This window comes from Dipodomys ordii, unplaced genomic scaffold, assembly GCF_000151885.1.
Source record: "Dipodomys ordii isolate 6190 unplaced genomic scaffold, Dord_2.0 Scaffold136, whole genome shotgun sequence".
NCBI lineage: Eukaryota > Metazoa > Chordata > Mammalia > Rodentia > Heteromyidae > Dipodomys > Dipodomys ordii.
In genome coordinates, this window is record NW_012267352.1 from 6,351,254 (window position 1) to 6,373,800 (window position 22,547).

At 36.7% G+C, this 22,547-nt stretch overlaps 1 protein-coding gene across 5 annotated transcripts in view; it reads right to left on the reverse strand.

Annotated features, from left to right (window-relative positions):
- App (amyloid beta (A4) precursor protein) overlaps positions 1-22,547 on the reverse strand; it is a 218,206-nt gene that overhangs the window by 64,898 nt on the left and 130,761 nt on the right. For 3 of the 5 annotated variants that reach the window (XM_013031029.1, XM_013031030.1, XM_013031032.1), the window contains 3 exons: positions 19,179-19,346; positions 16,894-16,950; positions 4,702-4,835 (listed from right to left, as the gene is read on the reverse strand). In XM_013031029.1, the coding sequence (XP_012886483.1) occupies positions 4,702-4,835; positions 16,894-16,950; positions 19,179-19,346 (359 nt within the window). The remainder of the gene's footprint in view (positions 1-4,701; positions 4,836-16,893; positions 16,951-19,178; positions 19,347-22,547) is intronic. The other 2 variants (XM_013031031.1, XM_013031034.1) reach the window with 1 other exon arrangement.

Genomic DNA, 22,547 nt, shown 5'->3' on the forward strand with positions numbered 1-22,547 from the left:
AGAAAATAAGATAGAATTAAGTATCTCTAGTACTTGAACAGCATATCACAAATAATCTCAAAGTTCACAATGAAACTGCCATTAGCTAGAACAGAACACATACAAAACAAATATTATGTCCCAGGCAGGTCTTGTTGGTGTTTTCATAAGCTAATAAAGGGCACCGGTGGGCAAGGAGGATATGAAGACTGTCACTGTTTTATAGGTGAGATAAGCCTTGCGGTAAAAATATTTTAATTTCCTGTATTAAGAATGTTCACAGTGATGATACTCCACTGAGCATTCCTCAGGCAAGGAATCTCAAAATGAGTTTGAGATAGAAACCAAACATTTTGTTGGAAAGTAGAAAACTGATATCCTGCATTACATGTGCATTTTTATCAGCTCATCTTGTAAATTAAGCACTTGGGACTCTCAGTTTTGAATTGGAAATCCATGAAAAAATTAAGGAGATTTATTTAGCTAAAGCATTAAAAATAAGTGCTATTATAGAAATTAACTCAAAGACAGATTTTTTTTTTCAGGGCAATTCTGCAGTATATTGCATCCCCAGAAATAAACAAATATCTAGACTCAGGACCATTCCCTGCAAATGAACACACATACTTTAGGCTTTGACTTATGAGTTTTCCTGTGGTACACTGATAACAGACAGCACTACCATTAATGTTGAATATAAGTACTTTACAAAACATAATTAATTGATTCCTTAGTTAAACTACACTGTGAGATTAGGCAAGTTTATCCCCATTTTATATACAAGGCTAAAGAGCTCAAGTAACAAGTAGAGTAACAAATGGAGAAGGAAAGTTATAAACCAATTATTCTATTGCTTCAGTCTGCCATTACAAAATGGGAATTCTATTAGCAAGCTAAATTTATTTATACTCAATGACAGAAGAAGAACTAATTATATTCAAAATAAAAATCTTGAAGTATGGTCAATTTTTATTTTGAAGGACTTTATCTTAAGTACCTATTATGAGTGTCAAATCATAAGTAATGAAAGAACTTCTTTACTCTGTTTGGATGCTTATTTGTATCTATTTGATGCTAGTCACAACACACAGCAACCCAAATCTACAGGTTTCTAGTTCAACATCATCAACAAAATACCAAAATTTCTTAACTCCTCTGTAAGAAAACAATAACAAAAACTGCAGTAAAGAAAATCAAGCAATACCCTCCCCTCTCCCCAATTTTATGGATTTTAAATTCTTAGGGTCTAGCTAGACATGTGGTTGCTCTACACAGACATATCAAGTCATTTTCCTCCCCGTGCACAAAGGTATCAATTTCATGGATCTTCAAAGACTTGGCCATTTCATGCAGAGAAAATGGGTACTACTAAATAGAGACTTAAGAGGCAGACAAGTTCAAAGTCAAAAAGTCCCTACAAATCAGCACCAGAGATTATGAAGATAAATATTAGTTCAAGTGTCTCCCTTTTCTTTGATACTAAAATCTTAGCAGATGGCCTTTCTTGTCCAAGGATAACATGTCATTTATAGCTAATGATGAAAAATCAAAATGAAAAAAATCAATTTACAAACATATGAACCAAGTCATGGGTTAAACAGATAGGTCAAAATGATATTCCTATTTCATCAATCTATCATATTAGAAACTAATAATAGTGCTTAAAATTTGTTTTCTGAAATGTGACAAAAATAACCTATGGGTTAACTTGTTTTTTTACTTTAAATGACTAGGTGGGTCCGAGAATAAAATGAAAGGTTAGTAAGCTTATATAAGTTACAATCTAACTGAAGAGACAAGATATATATGCCTAAAATTATTAAAAATAGAGAACAAATATTTAGCATTAAACAGAGGTAAGAGCAAAGAGTCTTTGTCCATCATGAGAGTTAAGTGGGGCACAGGAGAGGCTGAGACGAGAAGACCTGTCTAGAAGACATCAAGGCTAAGAGCAAACGGAACACGAGATGTGGTGAGCAGTAGCCCCCCTCAAGAACAACAGATGCTTCAGAAGAGACATTAGGAAGACTGAGAGCAGGGGCAGTGATGGGAACAGAAAATAATGAGTTAAAAGTTAGTGTTTGTTTTTTAAATGTGAGGTAGGGTATTAAACACAGGGCTTATATAAGGTACTCTACCACCTGAGCTTGGCCCCCAGTTCTTTTTGTTTTTGAGTATAGGGTCTTGTGCTAACTTTGACCAGGTTGACTTTGATTCAAAATTCTCCTACCTCCATCTCCTGAGTAGCTGGTTTTATAAATGAGCACAAACATTTTCAGCAAAGCATTTATTTTTGCTATGTATTTTTTTTTCCTTTTAGACTTCAGGGCAATTCATGTACCAGAACTGTTTTGTTTGTTTTAGAGCAATGAGAAACGTTGAAAGCTTTAAACAAAACCAATAGTAAGACAAGATTCAAGTTTCCAGTATGACTTCTCAGTGGCAATAATTTCCATTCACACTCCTGCCACAGTTCCTTCATCATTACCCTGCCTGTGATTCCCCTAATGAAAAAGCTCATTCTCAAAGGAATTAAGTTTCAGGTGAAAACTCATGATTTCATTTCAGCCAGTTTGCTAATTCAATTTGCTTTTAGGTTTTCATTATGGGCAAGAATTGCACATTATATTCCAGAAGCCCAAGTATTATGATAATAAAAGCTTTTCTCTTTATGGTATTTTTCTTTTTTTTTAATTTAATTTTATTTTATTTGTGAACATACTGTACAGAGGGGTTACAATTGCATGGGCAGGATAATGTGTACATTTCTTATTTATGGTATTTTTCTAAAGTAATCTAAGCACTATGGTTAGTTGTGTTGTGCCTTTTAAGTAATTTGACTAGTTCTATGTTTTAAAAAGTAGGTTTTATTACTATTCAGGAATGAGGAGGCCAGTAGATGAGATGACTCCCACTGACAAGTAAGTCGGGTTTCACGTTTTCCAAAGAAAGTCATGCACCAGGATACAAAGGCCCACATGGGAAACATCAACCTTGGTCAGGTGGCACAGCCAGTATGGCCCCAGATCAGAAAATACACAAAAGAAAAAGACATGACTAATATCCCACTAAAGGCTTAATTTTAGCAGGGTGCTAATGGCTTCCACTAATAATCCTAGTTCAGAATACTGAGATCTGGGGATTGAGGTTTGAAGCCAGCATGGACAGAAATGTCTATAAAACACATATTTCCTGGAAGTGCAGATGTGTCTCAAGTGGTAGAATGCCAGATTTAATTTTAGGAAATCCACAGCACTTAGAATAACATATAGTAGACTGATCCAAGATCAGTGGTTTATGTCTACAAAACCACCACATTGTCTATGCTAAATATGACAAACTTGTCACAACTAAGTTATATCAAAGAATACTAACACTAAAATGATGAATTATTTTTCATGCACTTATGATTCTTTTTATACTTTCTTCACATTTAAGTTTGTAGAACACAAGTGAGAAAAGTGACTGGCAAGTAATACATATTTGTTGAATGAGTGACTGAATGAGATTGCTGAGAAAGGGCTAAAACTTTCTCCATTATCAAACCTTAACACAACATCCACTGTCTGGCAGTAGATATAGCTTAAATTGTAGCTGATGTTCTATCTAGATGAACTATGTTTCAGGCACAAGTGCTTTTATGATTTAATAAAAAAAATCTGCTAAAAGAAAAACAAGGCTTACAGTGTGTAGTGTACTATAGAGAGTCCTGGGTTGGGATTAAGAAATACTTGTGTTGCAAACATCATCTCTGTGTTTTCAACATGACATTGCTTTGTGCTCCAGTAGAAGACCATTTCTTGAGGATTGAGTCTACTATCAATCACTTATAGGATAAGATGAGAGGCAATGATCACTACTGCTCCATTCATCCATCCTCTATCTAACCCTTCATTCTCCATCTATCCATCTGTTGTCTGTTAGTCTGTCTATAGATATGGTCTAGCTTGTTGCTAGACCATATGCAACTCACTATATGAGCTTAAACTCATTTTGTTTCTATCTTTACAGCAAGCTAGGTATATTCCATTCTACCATCTAATTTAAATGTTCTATAGATTCCCTTTTTTGCAGTTTTTATTAATTTTATTATTATTAGATTCTCTTTATAAGAAAGGGTAGGTTCAAGGTTATAGCTAGTATTTAATACAGAAATACTTTCTTTAAAAAGATCATTTTTTCTTTTTTAAAAAAACTTCTTATAAAGGTGATGTATAGAAGGGTTAGTTTCATAAGTCAGGTAATGATTACATTGAAGAAATACAATTTAATGGATTTTAATTTCTAACACGGTGGTTACAGATGCTAAGTATATGCAATGTAATAAAATGGAATACCTTTCTTTTTTTAAAATAAATCTTACTGTTGGTATTTAAGCCACATAGTATACCATGGGATACATACATATGTGAAGTAAATCACTTTCGTGAAACAAACTGACATGTCCATCATCCCTGACCACTTTTCTTCACATGAGAGAATGTTGTAGACAGTTAATCTATGTTACAAAACTCTCATACCTGTTATACTTGGGGCTTTCTGAGCTAGTATGGTTATGCAAAACCTCAGAATGGGTATCCTCACTGAAAAAAAATCAATTACAAGTTAAACGTTTTCTCTCTTTAAAAAGGGTGGATAAAACCACTGGAGCCCTTGGGAGACTGAGGCAGATGTGAACCTAGAGTCTGGATATCACAGCATAGACAGAGGAATTAAACTTACCTGGGACATTCTCTCTCGGTGCTTGGCCTCCAGCCTCTCTTTGGCTTTCTGGAAATGGGCATGCTCATTCTCATCACCTGGTGTCTCCAGATACTTGTCAACAGCATCAGGAGTACTGGCAGCTGTGGTAGGAACTGTAAGTAGAAGGAAGCAGGTTTTAGAATACAAACAACATCCAGAAAGCCGCATTTTCAGTTACTTCCCAGGACAGAGAGTTTAGTTAAAGGCACACCACAAGATGATAAATGAAGTTCAGAAGAATACTATCAGACACCCTGAATCACAGTAAGGATGGGTTTTACCCCATCCTAGTGGTGGGTTATCGGCAAATCTAAAACAGCCCATTCCACAATGAGAGCATTATGAGATTCTGCCAAACAGGCATGCATTGAGGTGTTGGTGCTTAATATGGCCATGTTTCCCATATCCATATGTTCTGCTAGATTACTGTTTCTGTCATCCTGAAAGTAAATGGTGTCAACAATATCATACATTAGGATTCCTGCAGAGACCAAAGAAATTTGAAAGACAGGCTACTGCTGAATAAACAATACCTCTGACATAAATATAAATTCTGTGTGATGTCTTTTAGATAGCTTAATTACAAAGTAGCCTTTCAGAGGAGTATCTGAAATACTACAAAACAGAAATATAAATGTCAATAAATATAATTTTGAAATCACAAATCACCTTCTGCCTTCACAAATTTGTCAACAATCTACAATTCATTATTCTACATGTCAAAAATAAAGTGATTCCTATTTTAAATTCAACCATGCTAAGAAACATGTGCATTGCAACTTACATGGCTGTAAAATGGAAGAGAATACTTATAAATCAAAACTGTTACCACTCTGAGTAGTAAAATATTATACTCATATAGTTTTCCAAAAGATTAGTAAGAATTGGGAAGAATTCAAATTTATAAGCTTAAAAAGAGGGAAAAAAGCAGAAGTGATTTAAAATTAAAGAATACATTTTTCCTCCCAAATGCTTTCATTATCTGCTTAGGCCAAATCAATTTAAGTACTTTATTCAAAAGATTACTGAAATAATGTCAGTGCTCAATACTCTCTTCACTTTTCTTATCTAATTACTTAAGTCTTATCCTTGGGATGTGATATCTCACACAGGCCTTGAATGAGAAGAACTTATGGCTGAGGCACTTTATCAACTGAAGTCTCAAGTTATCTGTATTTTGTTCATGGTTAAGACAAATATCTGGAATTTTAATCCAAAGACTTCAAGGCATTAAATGAAACCATAGGCATTTTTTTCTTTTTGCTAAATAGCAATACATTTAATTTTAAAGAGACACATCATTCTGATTTCCTCCCTTCTATATCATTGATTAAACATTTCTCAAAAATATAAAAGTAACAGATGTTTCCATATGTTGATTTCAAGTAGAAGGAGGGGGGAAGGAACCACTTATTAGACTTGTTCCCATTGTCTATGTAAAAAAAGAGAATATGGGCTTAGGAAGGTGGCTCAGTGGTAGAGCGCTTGCCTTGCATGCCTGAGGCCCTGGGTTCAATTCCTCAGCACCACATAAGCAAAAAGAAAAAAGTCGGAAGTGGTGCTATGGCTCAAGTGGTAGAGTGCTAGCCTTGAGCTGAAGAGCTGAGGGACAGCACCCAGGCCCAGAGTTCAAGCCCACGACTGGACCCCCTCCTCCACCCCCCCAAAAAAAAGAGAAAATGGCATTCCAACTGACCCTGACATCAAAGGGGAGAAGGAAGAAAGGATCATGCCCAGCTTAACAAGAGGCATAGCTGGATTTGAATCTCAGTTCTTATTTTAGGCCAGCTGGGATTCAGGGAAACGTTAGCAATCTGTGTGCTTTGTCAAATGAGACAACACATAGTACAACGTAATAGGGAAAAGATGATGCTGCACTATGGGTAAGTTAAGCCAAAGGGTATCACACAGGGCACTTCATACAATTAGTACCCCATCCATTTCCTGTTTATTGCATATTATTAAAATCTTAGTGCTCATGCTAACCAACTATTCAGTTACTTTTATTTTCAAATCCATTTAAAACGAATTATATACAAGACCATGAAGAGCCATATGTAGGAAGAAAAGTAACATGTACACATTTATTCTTAAATAAAAGTTGTATGTACAACCCACATGAAATATTAAAATCAGTGGAATAAGTTAATTTGAAAGATTGAAAAATATACCCCAGTTTGAAATATTTTCATAGCAGAAAAATTTCAAAGGTATTTGCTTTCATATGTCAAGCAAGTCTATATGCTAGTATTTTTTTACTCATTCATTTTTCTCACCCTGAACTGAAGGTAGTACTTATCATTTTAAATTTGTTTCGTATGGTTTTAATTATTTTTCTCAACTGTTTTTTGATAGAATACAAATGAGAACAAGTAAAACTCAAAAATAACGCAAAAGCATTCTTTTTTTTGTCAGTCCTGGCGCTTATACTCTGAGCCTGGGCGCTGTCCCTCAGCTCTTCAGTTCAAGGCTAGTGCTCTAGCACTTGAGCCACAGTGCCACTTCTGGTTTTCTGAGTGGTTTATTGGAGATAAAGAGTCTCATGGCCTTTCCTGCCAGGGCTGGCTTCAATCCTCAGATCTCAGCCTCCTGAGTAGGTAGGATTACAGGCATGAGCCACCAGCGCCTAGCCGAAAAAGCATTCTTTTGGTGTAATACAATCCAGCAGAATGATATAATAAGGCAAATTGTGTTTTACATTTTAAACAAGTGACAATGGAAAGATAGCCATCTGGCTGCAGCCTTACACATAGCATAGCTCTTATGTTACATTAAGTACAAAGTATTTTATACTTTTTTTTCCAGTTCTTATAGTTTATAAATATTGCTTACTACATAATGGACCAGAAATAAAAATGCCATAATCTAAACCACTATAATTTCATTGGCTTAAATTGAAATGTTGCTTTGTATTACCAAGAATAAAAGAATAATCAAGAAATAAGCATCTGAAGTATGTTTGCTATTGTTAGGACTAATTCAAGAATCAAATCCATCCTACTAAAAATATAGAAATATTCTAGCATTTTTCATAGTATATTACCAGCTCATTCCATTTATCCCGATATATTTCTGTGAGAGTTAATTTTTGTTACAACTTGACTAGACTACAGGGTACCCAGGTTATTTCTGAGGCAGGGAGCTGTTTCTGGATGAGAGTGACACTTAGATCTGCAAACTTAGTAAAGTAGGCTGTCTTTTCCAACGTATCCAATCTATCAAGGCCCTGATTAGAAATCAAAGTCTGAGGAGGAATGAGTATTTTTTTCTTCCTTCCTGCTGGGCTGCATTGGGATAGTTTTCTTCTGTCTTAAGACTGGTATTTTCACTTTTTAAGGCTTCCCTCATTCTCAGTTCTTTACATTTGTACTACATTATATCACTGGCTTTATTGGGTCTCTATTTCACCAAAGATAGACCATGAGAATTACTAACTTCTGTTCTTATCATTTGAGCCAATACTTTCCTTATAACAAATCTATCTATCTATCTATCTATCTATCTGTCTATCTATCTATCTATCTATCTATCTATCTATTCCTTAACCCACATATAAAGCCATAATTCCCTGGATAAAAATATAATCTCTTTTCAATCAAGTCTTTCTTAAGGGTCCCAGTTACAAACTAGAGTTGAGTAGTTCAAAGGTAGTTTTCTCTTAAGTAGTTAGCTTAACCTTTCTAGTCATGAACATCAACCCTCAATTAGTAAGAGTGGGTAAAACTCCCCTATGTTCATATAAATCAGATCTTATTCATGGCAAACTAATTCTTTAGTCAAAAGAGAACAATGAAACTATGTAATAAAATATATAACAATATTTTATTATAATTTACTGTGTGAGTGGTGGAAAGAAGGGAAAAATATTTTTTAGGAGCAATCTAGAGAGTTGGGATTCTGCTTCTCCTTTCCCAACATTTTAAAGCCACTATGTTCCCAGGATACATTTCTATTGTGATAAAGCCCGTGGCAGCTATTATAACATAGGTGGGAAGTAAGGGCATGAAAAAAAAAGCCAGAGGCATTTCCTTTGAGGAAGGAAGTGGCTCAGGGATGCCAGGCTCCATCCAGGGCACTAGGATAGGAAGCTGTGTCTCACAGGTCACTAGAATCACAGGTCACTGTAACTACTTCAAAAGTGGAATTAAACTGGCTTTAGGAGAGCTGACATTATTGTTTCTTAAACCTCCAGAGAACACTTTAGCGTAATATGTCAGCGTGTGAAATTGGGATTAGTGAGACCATAAAAGGGCTAAAAATTTAATTTTCTGAACAGTGAAGAATCGGTCCATTTATATGTCCAAGGCATTGAATAACATAATAATATGAAAAACCACAGTTGATTATATTATGTGTAGGCCTATTTCATATCAAAGAACTGCTCTGTCCTGAATTCTGTCTGTTAAATAAGCTACAAGAGAAGTAGGGTTATGACACAGGTGTCAAACAAAAGATCCCCTGGAACTACTGCACTGATGACTTTTTAGCCTAGAACCCTACTCCATAAATGTTCACCTCTGCCTTCTACAAACAAGCTGGCATCATCTCTCCACCTTTCCATAGAAAATCAGTCTCTCAAGAGTTAAAGGCTCTTGGCTCCGGGTTTTGACTTCTAGATGGCTAATCATTCACTACCAACACTACTAAAAACATACACGTGCTCTTTTAACTTTTTCAATGACCTTCTGGCTTAAGATGCAACAGAAGTCCAGTTCCAACTTATAGCATACTATGTTGCCTTGAAGTGAAAATCCTAAATGTAGATATCCTGCATGATTATTTCTCTCTCTCTCTCTCTCTGTCTCCATCCAAACTACCACCTACCTACCTAGCTACCTTTTGTCTATCTTCCTTGTTCTCTAAATTCCTGGTATCATAGTTTGGATCTGGAACATCCCTAAAGGATCTGATATGGAAAGCTTGGTGGTGGCACTACAGGAAGGAAGGTGTTGGAAAGTTCATGAAGTGAGGCATAGTTAAGCAAATAGGTCACTGAGTATGTCTTTGAATGATATATTCTGTCCCCTGACCCTTTTCTCTCTCTCTTTCTTTCTCTCTCTCTCTCTCTCCTTCTTCTCTTTCTACATCTTTTTTTGTGTGTGTGAAAATACCGTACAGAGGAATTACAATTACATGGGCAAGGTAATGAGCACATTTCTTATCAAGCATTGTTGCCTCCTCCTTTGTTTCCCCTTCCCATCCTTTCCCATTCCCACCCCCATGCCAAAGTTGTAAAGTTCATTTTTCTACATAATGTTTTTACATCTTATTGTTGCAATGGGTCCACCTGTATCCCTATAGAAACATAGGTCTTTCTACATCTTTTTTCCTTTTGTTTTTGTTTCTCTTGGCTTCATGATTACCTTGGGGTAAACAGAATTGTTCCACTACATGTTCCTATTCAATTGTTTTTTTTTTTTCTTTTTGGTGTGCTGGTCCTGGGGCTTGAACTCAGTGCCTACATGCTGTCCTTGAGCTTTTATTGTGCTCAAGGCTAGCACTATATCATTTGAGCTATAGCTCTACTTTCAGCCTTTTGATGATTAATTGATGTAAAAGTCATGGACATTCCTGCCCAGGATAGCTTCAAACCAAGATCTCCAGATCTCAGCCTCCTGAGTAGCTAGGATTACAAGGTAAAAATGCCTGGTTTATTACTTGGCATTTTACCTCAAGGCTGGTGTTCTACCACTTAAATTATACCTCCACTCCTGCTCTTTGCTGGTTAATTGCAGTTAAGAGTCTCACAGATTTTCTACCTGGTCTGGCTTTGAACCTCAATTCCAAGCTCTCAGCCTTAAGTAGCTAGATTACAGGTGTAAGCCAATAGTGCCTGGCTTGCCCCTAGTCAGAACATTTTACATCACTATAGCCTAGAAGTACTGGGATAATGAACTGAAACCTCTCTAAATGTGAACCAAAATAAGTATTTATGATTTTAAGTTCTTTTTCCCACCTAGTATTGTGTTACAGCAATGGAAAGCTGACTAACACAACAGGGAAGTCAGAAGTATAGGAGAAGTTGGAGCAGGAGCTCTCCTGTAGACAGGAGAGCTTCATCCTATCAATGTTATAGGTCCTACTGCATGTGACACGTAAGGGTAAAACCAACGAGACACTTGCCTAGTGGTGTTAATATACACAATGAAAACACTCATATAGTCACACATACACATATGAATAATAGATAAACAAGAAGAAACAGTATATGATTAGTATCTTGGATAACGAGAGAAAAAATAAGGGTTAAGGAGGACAAAGGTATGGTAAGAAGGCAAGGAGAAGATATACTACAGCTATGAGAAGGGGTCCAGGCCAGGGCCTAAATTGCAAAGGTTGTATGTGAATAATTCTCAGTTAATTGCCAAAGGAACATGGCAGGCAGGTGCAGAAATGAACAAAGGAGCCTTAAGAGGTAAAAATGTCTGGCAAACTCCAGAATGAGCAATAGAGACCAATTGTGATCACACTTAAGTTAGGAAGAGGCAGAGAAAAAAAACAGGGGCAGCTCATGCATGGCTATGAAGCCAGAATGTGTTGATACCACGTGGTTTGAAAGGATCAGCACCAGTTAGCTACCAAAGGACCAAAGCAGAACAACAAAACTTTATGAGTAGAAGACAAAAAACAAGGATGGCTGAGCCTACGGTGGCTCTCCTGAGAGGTCTCACATCCCACCCTTGCAAGTGAAAAGAATATGGATGTCTTTTTTTCTCTCACAGTAAAATGTCTTCCACAGTTGAACACTATGGGAAAATGGCTTTCTCAGATGTTTGAGGGCTCATTTATACTGTAATAAAAATACAGCAGTGCTGTAACAATACTTCCATTTCTGCAATGCTTTCCTACCATCGGCCTTCCTCACCGTGGTGGGGAATGGGTTTGTTTTATTAATTAAACTCGCTCCTGTATTAGATGCTCCTGTTATGATATAAGCTACCATCACTGGGGACACTCTGCCAGAGATGCATTCTAATACTTATAGTTCCCCCAGGAAGACTTTATTACTTAAAAGGAAATTACTTCAAAATAAGACAAAACTTGCAATATTTTCAGAATGTGGGTAAAATGGACTATTTCCCATCAGAAGAACTCTGCGAAACAAATTATCAAGAACAAAGACTTCTCCTTAATGTGCCCTTGATTTACCCTGGGTTCCCCTAACATGCCCTTAGACTGCCTACACATTCATAGCTGGCAAAGAACACTCACAATGTGTTGTGTATGGACATGAGGTTATAAAAATGTAATTTGTGCAATGTTTACTCTAGTCAAGCTACATTTCTTTTTTATGTCTATGGACATGTACTAATGTGGGAGTGTTTGTTAAATATGTCAAATGAATGTGAAAGAATGTTGTCATAATTTTTATATCTACATTCTCTACTTAGCACAAGGTGCCAAAAATCTAAAAAAAAGGGTGTGAAGTAACAGTAATAACAACTAGCATCCAGAGTGTTTTAACCTTAGGTTATTGTTTTCCCCGTCCATTTGTCGGAAGCCATCTTAAACTTCATTAAGGGTGGTTTGTAGAGAAGCGCTCAACAGAAGAATTCAGAAAAATCAAAACTCTTCTTCACATTGTCCACTTTCATAGAACTTGTAGCAGTTAAAAGAGATGGAACTTTAACCCCTATGAAACACTTGTGGCTAAGACTAATTTCATTTTACCTTAGCTTTCCAAAGCAATCTTTTTTTTCTTCATGTATATAACTCTATATGGCTACTTAATTCAATCACAAACCTGAGACTCATCGCTACAATAAAACCATGAAGTTATTGAATACAGACAGCTTGGATTACTTTGCTAGTATCCTGGCAAAATGCTTGGTTTAAGAACTAACACATCTTGGGCTCAAAAATAATCACTATATTAAACCAGGGGTGGGCTTGCTGGTTGCTTCTTTTTGAAAGTAATGATTTATGAGAGCACCAGAGCAATGTGCATTAATTTTCTATTGTCCGTGACTTCTTTCATGCTGAAACTGCAGAATTAAGTAGCAATGATAACAACCACAGAGCCTGCAAAGCCTAAAACACTATCTGTCTTGTACAGAAAAGATTTGCCAATTTCTTTAATAAAAACCAACCACTTACTCTCCCTTCAGCAAACAGCTAATGGATAAAGCACATACATAATAAGTATCTTTAATATTCAGAGTAAGTGGCCTTACTTTAAAAAGAAAAAAGCTGTTTTGCTAAGCAATTTACTCTCTTTTCCATCTTAGAGTTTCTCACTATTACAGCTTTTAAAGGAAGCTTTTTTATCTTTTTGTCTAAGCATTTCTGGATATGAAAGATTTGGCTTTTCATATTTGTCAGACTGATAAGATTTTCACCGATGTGACATGTAATTTAATGCAGCACATCTTTAAATAATCATTTTAAGTAATGTTGGGCCGTTTTACAAAAAACCATAGTTCCACAATTGGTACTACAGAATGTGCTAACAGGAACTAATATCTAATCTTTCATGATCAGAAAAGCAGGAGCACAATTAAGAATATAAGTTCAAATTTGGCCATAGACTAAATGAAGTAGGCATTAAAATAGGCTCCAATTTAAGATGACTGGAGACTGATTTAAGTAGTACATTCCATTCAGTGCCTGAATGGTGAATGATCTACTGTGTAGGTTGTAAATTTCAGAGGGAACTTGGAACTCAGGGGTGGGTGATAGTTTGGCTTCAACTGGTAAATTTGGACTCTTTTTATATTGTTTGGAAATGTACTCATTGATTCCATAATATATGGCTAGTTTGATATGTTGACTAATTAACCTTTTACCCTCCCTCAATCCTTTCTGGAGCCAGAAACATTTCAGAAACATGGTCCTAAGGCCATGAATATACTCCTAGGTACAAATAACTAGTGTAGCAAGAATAGCGAGCATTTCTACCATCGTTGCTCTCTAGCATGGGTTGGAATTTCAAAATAATACAGAGAAAGTGGTAGTGCATGGTTGAATTATACATTTGCAACCTAGAGAGTTGCTATTATATGCTCTGCTTGCAATAGCTTTCATTAAGAGCTCTTTCATTAAGATCTCTAATTCTACAGTCAGAACAGCAAGAGCCATATATCCTTTATCACATAAGTACTGCAAGGGAGGATAATAGCTTAACAGGATAATGGTCTAACAAATAGTGATTCAGAATGTCTGCTATTAATTAAAGGCTATGGACAGCCTTACATTTCAAAAAGGCCTTCAGTTTGTGGTACATATATTTGTTGACACCAATGTAGTAGTATGTTGAGTCAGAGGTTCTCAAGGAGGAGTGGTTTTGCTACTCCACCCTACCTCCACATCATATATTTAGTAAAATCTGGAGACGTTTTCAGTTATCACAGCTGGACAATGTCATACGAGGGTCAAGGACTGGGAATGCTGCTATGCATCCTATATGTGCAGGACAGACTCCCACATGTCAGGCTGAGATATTTTGAGGCTAAGAAACTTAGTTTGGACATTGCCAGTGGAGATGAAGGAGAGATGGGCCATCCTTTGGTCAGATCTCTACAGGGTAGTCAGATAACTGTGGGGCAATCAGCTGATTAGAAATTGGCATAATGCTCTTTGTGACATTTGCTGGCATTAGGAGTTAGTCTGTTTACTTCTATTTTCTGTCTCATATTAGCTGGTCAATCAGCTATTTTTTATACTCAATTCTTTCTATCACTATATTGGAACATTTATTTAAACATTATTTTCTCTACTGTTTTGAATTCCTGGATTCATTCATTACTCTCTTAGAATATCTTGTTTGTTTTTCAAATAATTCTCCTTGAAAGAAGAATGAATATTATTCCCACCCCCCGCAACCCGATGTATTTCTCATCCATTCACATTAGTGGCTGGGTTCCAAGATAACATCATTTTTGCAAGTTAATATAGAACTTACATCTGCCTTTTCTTTAGCATAGTTTTCCTAGAAGCTTCACTGTATTCTAGACTTGACTGAGCTTCTTCAACAAAGCTTACTTACTACCATTATAGAGAATGGTTCTATGTAGGTTAAGTAAAACTCAACTATGGCTTAGAGTTTTATTCCATGGGCCATGGATCATAATTTTTCTGCTGGAGACAAGAGATGCATTTTCTGTTATGTTTTTCTGATATATTTTCTTTCCTGACTGCTTCTAAAGCCAAGGTAACAGTACCTTAGAAAGAAGCAAAATCTGAAATTGCTATCACAGGTTTCTAAGATGAGATCTTAAGGGGTATTACTAGAAAATATAATCACGTTTTCATAATTGATGTAAAAACTAGTCAATAATTCATATAATAATTTTACTGTTTACTGTTACTGTTTACATTGCATTGTGCACTGAATCAAAGTTTTACAAGGCCCTAATGTTAGAAACAGGTAAATAGCAGTTGGGTGATGGTAGCTCAAGCCTATAATCCCAGCTAGTCAAGATGCTAACACCTTTAAGACTGCCCATAAGATCCTAACACCTGTAAGAGTTTGAAGACAACTTGAGGAGAAAAGTCTACAAAACTCCATCTCCAATTAGCCAGCAAAAACTTGAACTGATTGTGTGATGAGAGGTAGAGAGCTAGCTGAGCAAGCAAGTCATGCACATGTTCAAAACTAGGTATTAGAAAAAAAAGAGAAAAGGAAGGGAAGGGAAAGAAAGGAAAGAAAACAACCAACTTTCCTGTAATTCTTGATCCCATGAAAAGGGTTTTAAGAAAAATCAAAATCCCTATGTTTATTAGTAAAATGATAGCTCTCATCTTCATATTTTTATCCATTGTATTTGTGGTTTAGATGCACATATGAGAACAAAATTCAAATACGTGTGTGTCCCTAAAATTGCAATGATTTTTAAAATTGGTTTTTATGACAAAGACTTACATTGAGAAATTCTTGATTACAGTAATAAGTAGTCTTGACAGGAAAATTATTATATTCATAATGCATTTCCAGCATACATTCTCAATAAGAGCAATCTTATACCAATTCAATCAAAGAGGTTTTTCTATGTCATTTCACATGTTTTTTGACTAGAAGCATCTCAGACTGAACAACCTTTAAAAACAATCACCTTAGCACAAAGAGGAATCATCCAATTAGCCCACAATTGTTGAAGGAGCAAAGTGTAAGCCCAACTTCTCCAATCAAACAGACAGGCTCACCTTCTAGTTCAGCTTATTTTTTTTTTCTCTAAATGCCGTCTGCTATCTGCATTTGACCTTCAGATGACTATGACTTTTTCCATTCGAATGTGCAGCTTTGCTATAAATAAGACTGCATAGCTGCAAGGCTATAAATAACTAGAAATTATATGCTTTCTCCTGTCTGTTTGTACTAGCATTGCAAAAACCCTTCACTTGCTGTGATTGAGTAGTCTCTGTAGGTAGACAAGAAAATATAGCTGACAAAAAATCACTCCATCCTCCAGAATGGAAGGGTGTCAGGATTAGCAAGTAAGTGGAAAAATGACTGAGAAAGAAAAGTTATGAGAGTTTTGGCTTTAGTATGGAGAGTGGATTTGAATGTAGTTATTACATAGATTTCATAAGAATAAATTTACCAAATGATGATATTCACTTCCATGAATTAATAAAAAAGGAGAAATGCATTTTTTTACATGCTTCAAGGATATAAAGTGAAACTAATAGAAAAAAAACTATCATCATTTAAAAAATGTTGGGAAATGTATATAATTTATTGATGGCTGCTATCTATACTAATGGCATTTAGAAAAAAAATTGTTAGTATTCATTTCACTATGAAATTGGTGGTCCTGAAATGTAAGAGACTTTTCATACAGGTGTCTATCAGAAAAAACTGAATGTATAAACACAAATTATTCTGTGTGATAAAATGCACAGATACTAAATACTGAATTAGGACATGTCAGGAAATAAAAGTAAAGCCAAGTCCGACAATAAATCATGGATATATAATATCTAACTGAATCATATAAAATAAAGGGAAATGGATCAGAAGTAGAAGTAGCTTAATCTAACTCTCAGCTCCACCTCTGAAGTTGTCTGACAAAATTAGACAACATTATAAGCAACTCAATGGGAATATATAGCTCACTAAAAGATAGGTGTTTAAGAATCACAAAACCATGCAAAGGTATATATACTGAAGTCAAAACTAGCCATGCAATGTAGCCCTCCCCTGTGCCCTTTCCCAAGTGAATGACAACATACGTTTAACAGCATCTTGGGGCAGAGGTTCTTGGGTAGTCTTGAGTAAACTTTGGGACACTATGGAGAAAATAAGAGAACATGACTAAAAACAAAAACAGAAATGTGGGAATGATGGCTGAAACTCACATGATTATACTGACCCAAAACAAAACAATAAACATAAATAAAACTAAATTAAACCAAAGTAAACTTATTAACAAACATAAACTCTTTTTTTCATCAGAGATTAACATGTTAGAATGAATGATCTGTCTGTCAAAGGACATACAAATAATCTGTTAGGAAGATTTCCTGCTTCTATTCTCTTCTTAGTACCAGGACTCATCAATTTCTTTTGGTTACTTTTTCACAGTATCTCCAGGTCTTTCATCCACTCAAAGGTTAGCCTTTGGTTCTTAGGTCAGCAATTTGGTGAGTCTATTCCCTACTTAACCCAGTCTAACTGACCTTTAGCCTGCAGTGCGAGGGATTGAACTGAGAATCTGGTGCCTGCCAGACAAGCACTCCAGCACTGAGTTCATCCTCAGCATTGCCTTAGCTTTTTGATACATTATTCTGTAATCACTCTCTCTGAAACCTAAGTACTGCTTGATTACTGAATATATCCCTGTTGAGAGTATCTACTCTTTGCAAATATCTCAGTAAAGTATGTACACCCACGGACTCTCTAGCCTGTCATGCTTATTGCTTGCTGCTCTTCTAAACTTATCAAATGGAAAGGACATTAGGGGAGTGCTGAAATGGGTTGATGGGAGGGGTAGGGCAATTTCCAACTGTTGAAGCACATTCATCACCGACAATAATTAGGAACAAATGTCTTATTATAAATATATGTAAACAATATTCCAGAAAAAGAAATCCATCTCAGATTAAGGAGGATACTGTTGGAAATTTGCCAAGAAATTTCTTCCAGCAGCTAAGCCATTGTAACAAGAGCCTTTTGTTCCAAAGGTTCCAGGCAATGGAATCTCCTACAGTGTTCCAAGTCACCTGACCTAATTAACTTCTTTGTTTGAAACTGAAGATGAGGATCATTTGAGCTAAAATGTGCAATCATCCAATCAGAGTCAAGAAAAGATAGCTTGGGTTACCAGCTCCTACATCTGTTCTCACAGGAGAGAAGTGGAGCCATTTCACAAAAGCTGTGATGACAGGAATTTTCCATTTGATTTTACTTAGATACTAGGCTTCTTCCCAATCAAAGTTCATATAGGAATAGTCCTTTTGTCATCTGCTTAATCCAAAGATCTAATTGAAAAATAGTTTACATAATTCCCAGAAATCCTAGGCAGAAAATCCTAGGCTGTCATCCTTGCAAAACTAGGCAAAAAATATTGAAATCTCTCAAAAAAGAAATGTACAAGTATTAAGTTTCATCTTTTGCTTATCAAGTTGAGTCGTTACTTCTAGAGCAATTCAAACATCCTGCTTATGAAAAAAATAAACAAAAATTGGGGATTTAATTTAGGAGACTGTTAACAAAAGTAGAAGTCCCAATTTACTGGTATATTACTTCTTCAGAATTAAGTCTTCAGGGGAAAATTTCACTTTGCATTTATATTACCATGACTTCCTGCATTTATATCCCAGAGCTACAGAAAACTTAATGCTTAAGAAAAGTATCTTACAAATAAATTTCCCTGAGCCATATGTCACAGACAGTTTCTGATTGTCAGAGCTCTTTTCTTTCATTTCCAAGAGAAGAAATGAAAACTAGATGTTACAAATATCTGTGTACTGAGTTCAGGGATGACATGGGTACCTTTACTTTTTGCCATTTGGGGTTGCAAGATCTCAGTTCAATCCCACTACACCACAATCAAAGACACATGTCATGATAACATAACCATATTCATCACAGCAATACACAATACCTTATCAAGGGAACTGAAGCTTCGGCAGCCAGTGGGAGAGATTGTTTTGCATGTGATTTACATGCATACACACATGAACACATAGGTACACAAATAGACAAATAAATATGCATTTGCAGAAAAGGCTGCAGAAGACAAAACAGCCATTCTAGCTCTGTTTTAAAGAGAAACACTCAAGTGTCCCTATAGACTATAGCTAGGAAAAGATCACATCCAAGGGCATGCTTTATTAGAGACAGGAGGAGAGATGTGCTCATGATCAAACATACTGTGGAGACTGAGCAATTAAGAGTGTGGTTAGTGGTAGCGACAAGCCCATTCCCAAGAACCAGGAAAGTCAGTCTGTTACAAGAGCAGAGTCAGTGGCGAGAAAGACGAAAGGTGGCCGGGCTAGAGGAAGGATCCACTTACTGACGCTGCCACACACGGCCATGCAGTACTCTTCTGTGTCAAAGTTGTTCCTGTTGCCTCCACATCCACCGTAAAAGAACGGGGCACACTTCCCTTCAGTGACATCAAAGTACCAGCGGGAGATCATTGCTCGGCATGGCCCCGTCTCGGCTTGTTCTGAGCACACCTCTAATCAGAGGAGACGTGGGGAACCACATTTAGCATGAAAAGGCACTGTCTGGCTGTTCATGTACATATGCTTACTTGTCTTAGGCATTACTCGGCCCAGTGGTAAAAACTGGCCTGCACTGATTAGGCCACCATCTACCAAACCCTTACTGAGGAGTTGAACCACTCACCATGACTTTAGAATCACACTGGAAGCAAAGCAGAGCATTGTCATCAGGCTTACTGATTAGGGCTAAGTGGTACCTGAAGGACTTTGGCTAGAGGTGAAGAGATCTGTTGCTTCTCATGGATTTTAAATGATGGAAGGTGTCAGTACATCAACACAGTTCTCCATTGTAAGAAAGAACTTCTCTGGTAATTATAAACCATATTTTACTAAACACAATCATGTAAAATTAGGCACATAAGCTTGAGCTGAAGTCTCATGACAAAGCTCACTTAAGCTCCAAATACAGGCTGAAATACCAACAAATGACAGAAACAGCTGTGCATGGTAATGAAACCAGTGACTCAGTAGGATGGTGTTAATTTGTCACGGAAGTCTCTAGAAGGTGTCTTCTGCTGGCTAGTCTTTTTTTTTTTTTTAAACTGAAGTGTGCTAGTTCTCTAAGGCTAGCAACTACATCTGCCATCCCAATTATACCTGACCCAATTCTCACTTCTCTCCAAGATGAAAGGTTATTTATAAAATGCCACCTGAAGGTGATTTACTTGTGAAATAAAATTTGGGCTAATCAGTGATTCCTACATTAGTGTTTGTAGTGAATGAACACCACTGTGAATATTCCTCAGCCTTTGTTTTCTCTTTATTGTGAGAATAAACTTGTTCTTCCCTGAGCAGCCTGGGTAGTTCAAGAAACAATATAACATAAATAAGTGAATGTAATCTAACAATGACATGATTTGTTTCGAAAAGTGACAGCGAGTCTTCTTAGTGAGTCTGAGGATAGAGATGAATGCATATAGAACAACATAAGTAAAGCATTTACATTATAGCATTGTCCATTTCCATGGTGTACTTACTCCCACTACCGTTATTTCAGCTTACAATGGCTGTGGTTCACAAAATGTATTAATATTGCAAAAATTGTCTTTGATGGGCTACTAGGAGTTGACTCTTTTCCAATGAGAAGAAACAGGAAAACAAGTGAAATCAAGGATTGTGTGCCTTTTTTGAAATGATCTTGATCTTGGGGTTTGAATAAAAAAACAACACAAATCTTCTCTGCTGATGGACTTTACGGGTTTCTCTCATACTTTTTGACATTGCTTTCGTATATTCTGAATACATGGAAGGAAGGTTTTTCTTTTCAGTTCTCCATTCCCTTTACAGTACCCCAGTTCTGCGCACGGTGGGGGTTGGAAGATGCTACGAGAAGCTCTTCTTCAAAGTACAGTCCGCGGTTGCCAATGTCTGGACCCATTTGCAGACTGTGGACTCAGAATTTGACCTTAGCAAGAAAGTCTTGTGTAATTGAAATGGTTATTAGAATCTGAGAAGCCTGTTGGGTGTGCAGGCATGAACCTGTAATCCTAGCTACTTGGAAGGCAAAGGTATGGGGATCTCAGTTTGAGGTTAGCCCTACATAACACTTTGTGAGATTCCATGCATTAAGTGACTAGGCTAGTAGCATGTACCTCTTACCCCAGCTACAAGGGAGGGACAATGAGGACCACAGACCAGGTGTGCTTGGGCAGAAAGGATTTCACCACAAAAATAAACCCAAAAGAGGCCCAAGGCATTGTTCAAATGGTAGAGCATTTCTCTTGCCAGGGCAAGCCCTGAGTTCAATCCCTAGTACTGTCAAAGGGGAAAGTTTTTTGAGAAACGCTATGCTCCGTCGTATGTTTTAAATGTAGTACAAATGTCAAAATTTTGGGGACACAAGATTAACTATATTCCTAAAGGATCAAAGGGGAAGATTAAGTTGCATAGGTTCTAAATGAATAAAAAGAGCTCACATGGATTTGGGAAAAGTTAAAATAAATTAGTAGAGAAATAAGGTTAAAATAAGCATTTCAAAAACTTAACTGAAACAGATCGTCTTTGCCTATTTGTTCTACTCTGAAGTTCTGTTCTGTTTGAAGCAACATCAAAATAGCGCCAATACTTTTGATTCATATCCAATACTGAGATAATGATTCCTATTCTTATGTCCATGAAAACAAACTCCCCAGAAATGTGAATTCAAGTGATATCATTCCCTTAACATGCCAGATTATTAAAATATCAAAGGTTTCATTTTTAATTGTATCCCCCCTTCTCTTTCTCTCTATCTGAGCTAGGCTTTATGGTAGTGCTGTTCTATGTCCTTTGCTAGAAGAGACCGAGTGTCCCCCCCTTCTCCAGACTAACTGGCTTATTGTCACAAAGTCACCAACAGAAAAGAACAGCAGAGTGAAGCAGAGAACAGTAGTATCTTTGATTACGATAATGGCCTAAACTACCATTTGCTGCTTTACAACAGTGTACTTGGGAGAGAATGAATTTCTTAGGGAAGAAAAAAAAAACCCTCAAAACTAGGAAGACAGTTTCTTTCCTTCGTTTTTCACTGTATTACATTGACAAATAAGCATATGCTGCCAGGTATAGTGGTGCATACCTGTAAACCTCAGCACTTGGGAAGCTGAGGAAGGAGGGATGTAAGTTTGAGGTCAACATGTGCTGCACAGTAACACCTTGTCAAAAAAATACCCAAGTAACAAAAACAATGCATATGCCAGTTTTTTTCTGTCTCTAAATATAAGCTACTAGAATGCATTGCTACATCTTATCTAATTTTTGTTTCCCCTTACAAAGCATGTATCAATAATCGCATGGACTCTTGACATGTTTTTTGTTTTACTTATTCTTGTCACATAAAATATATTCATGTACCATCTGCCATGAGCAAAGTCATGAGTTAGAAGTTGCAGGTGACATTAAGACAGTCCTGGCAGCTCACACATGTAATATGATGTATTCAGGAGGCTCAGATATGGTTCAAAACCAGTCTGGGCAGACACATTTGAGAGACTCTTACCTTCAATTAATGAGCAAAATGCTAGAATTGGAGGCACAGCTCAAGTGGTAGAGTAGTAGCCATGAGCAAAAAAGCCAAGCAAGGCACAGGGCCCTTAGTTCAAGCAAGCAAGCAAGCAAGCAAGCAAGAAAGAAAGAAAGAGAGAGAGAGAGAGAGAGGGAGGGAGGGAGGGAGGGAG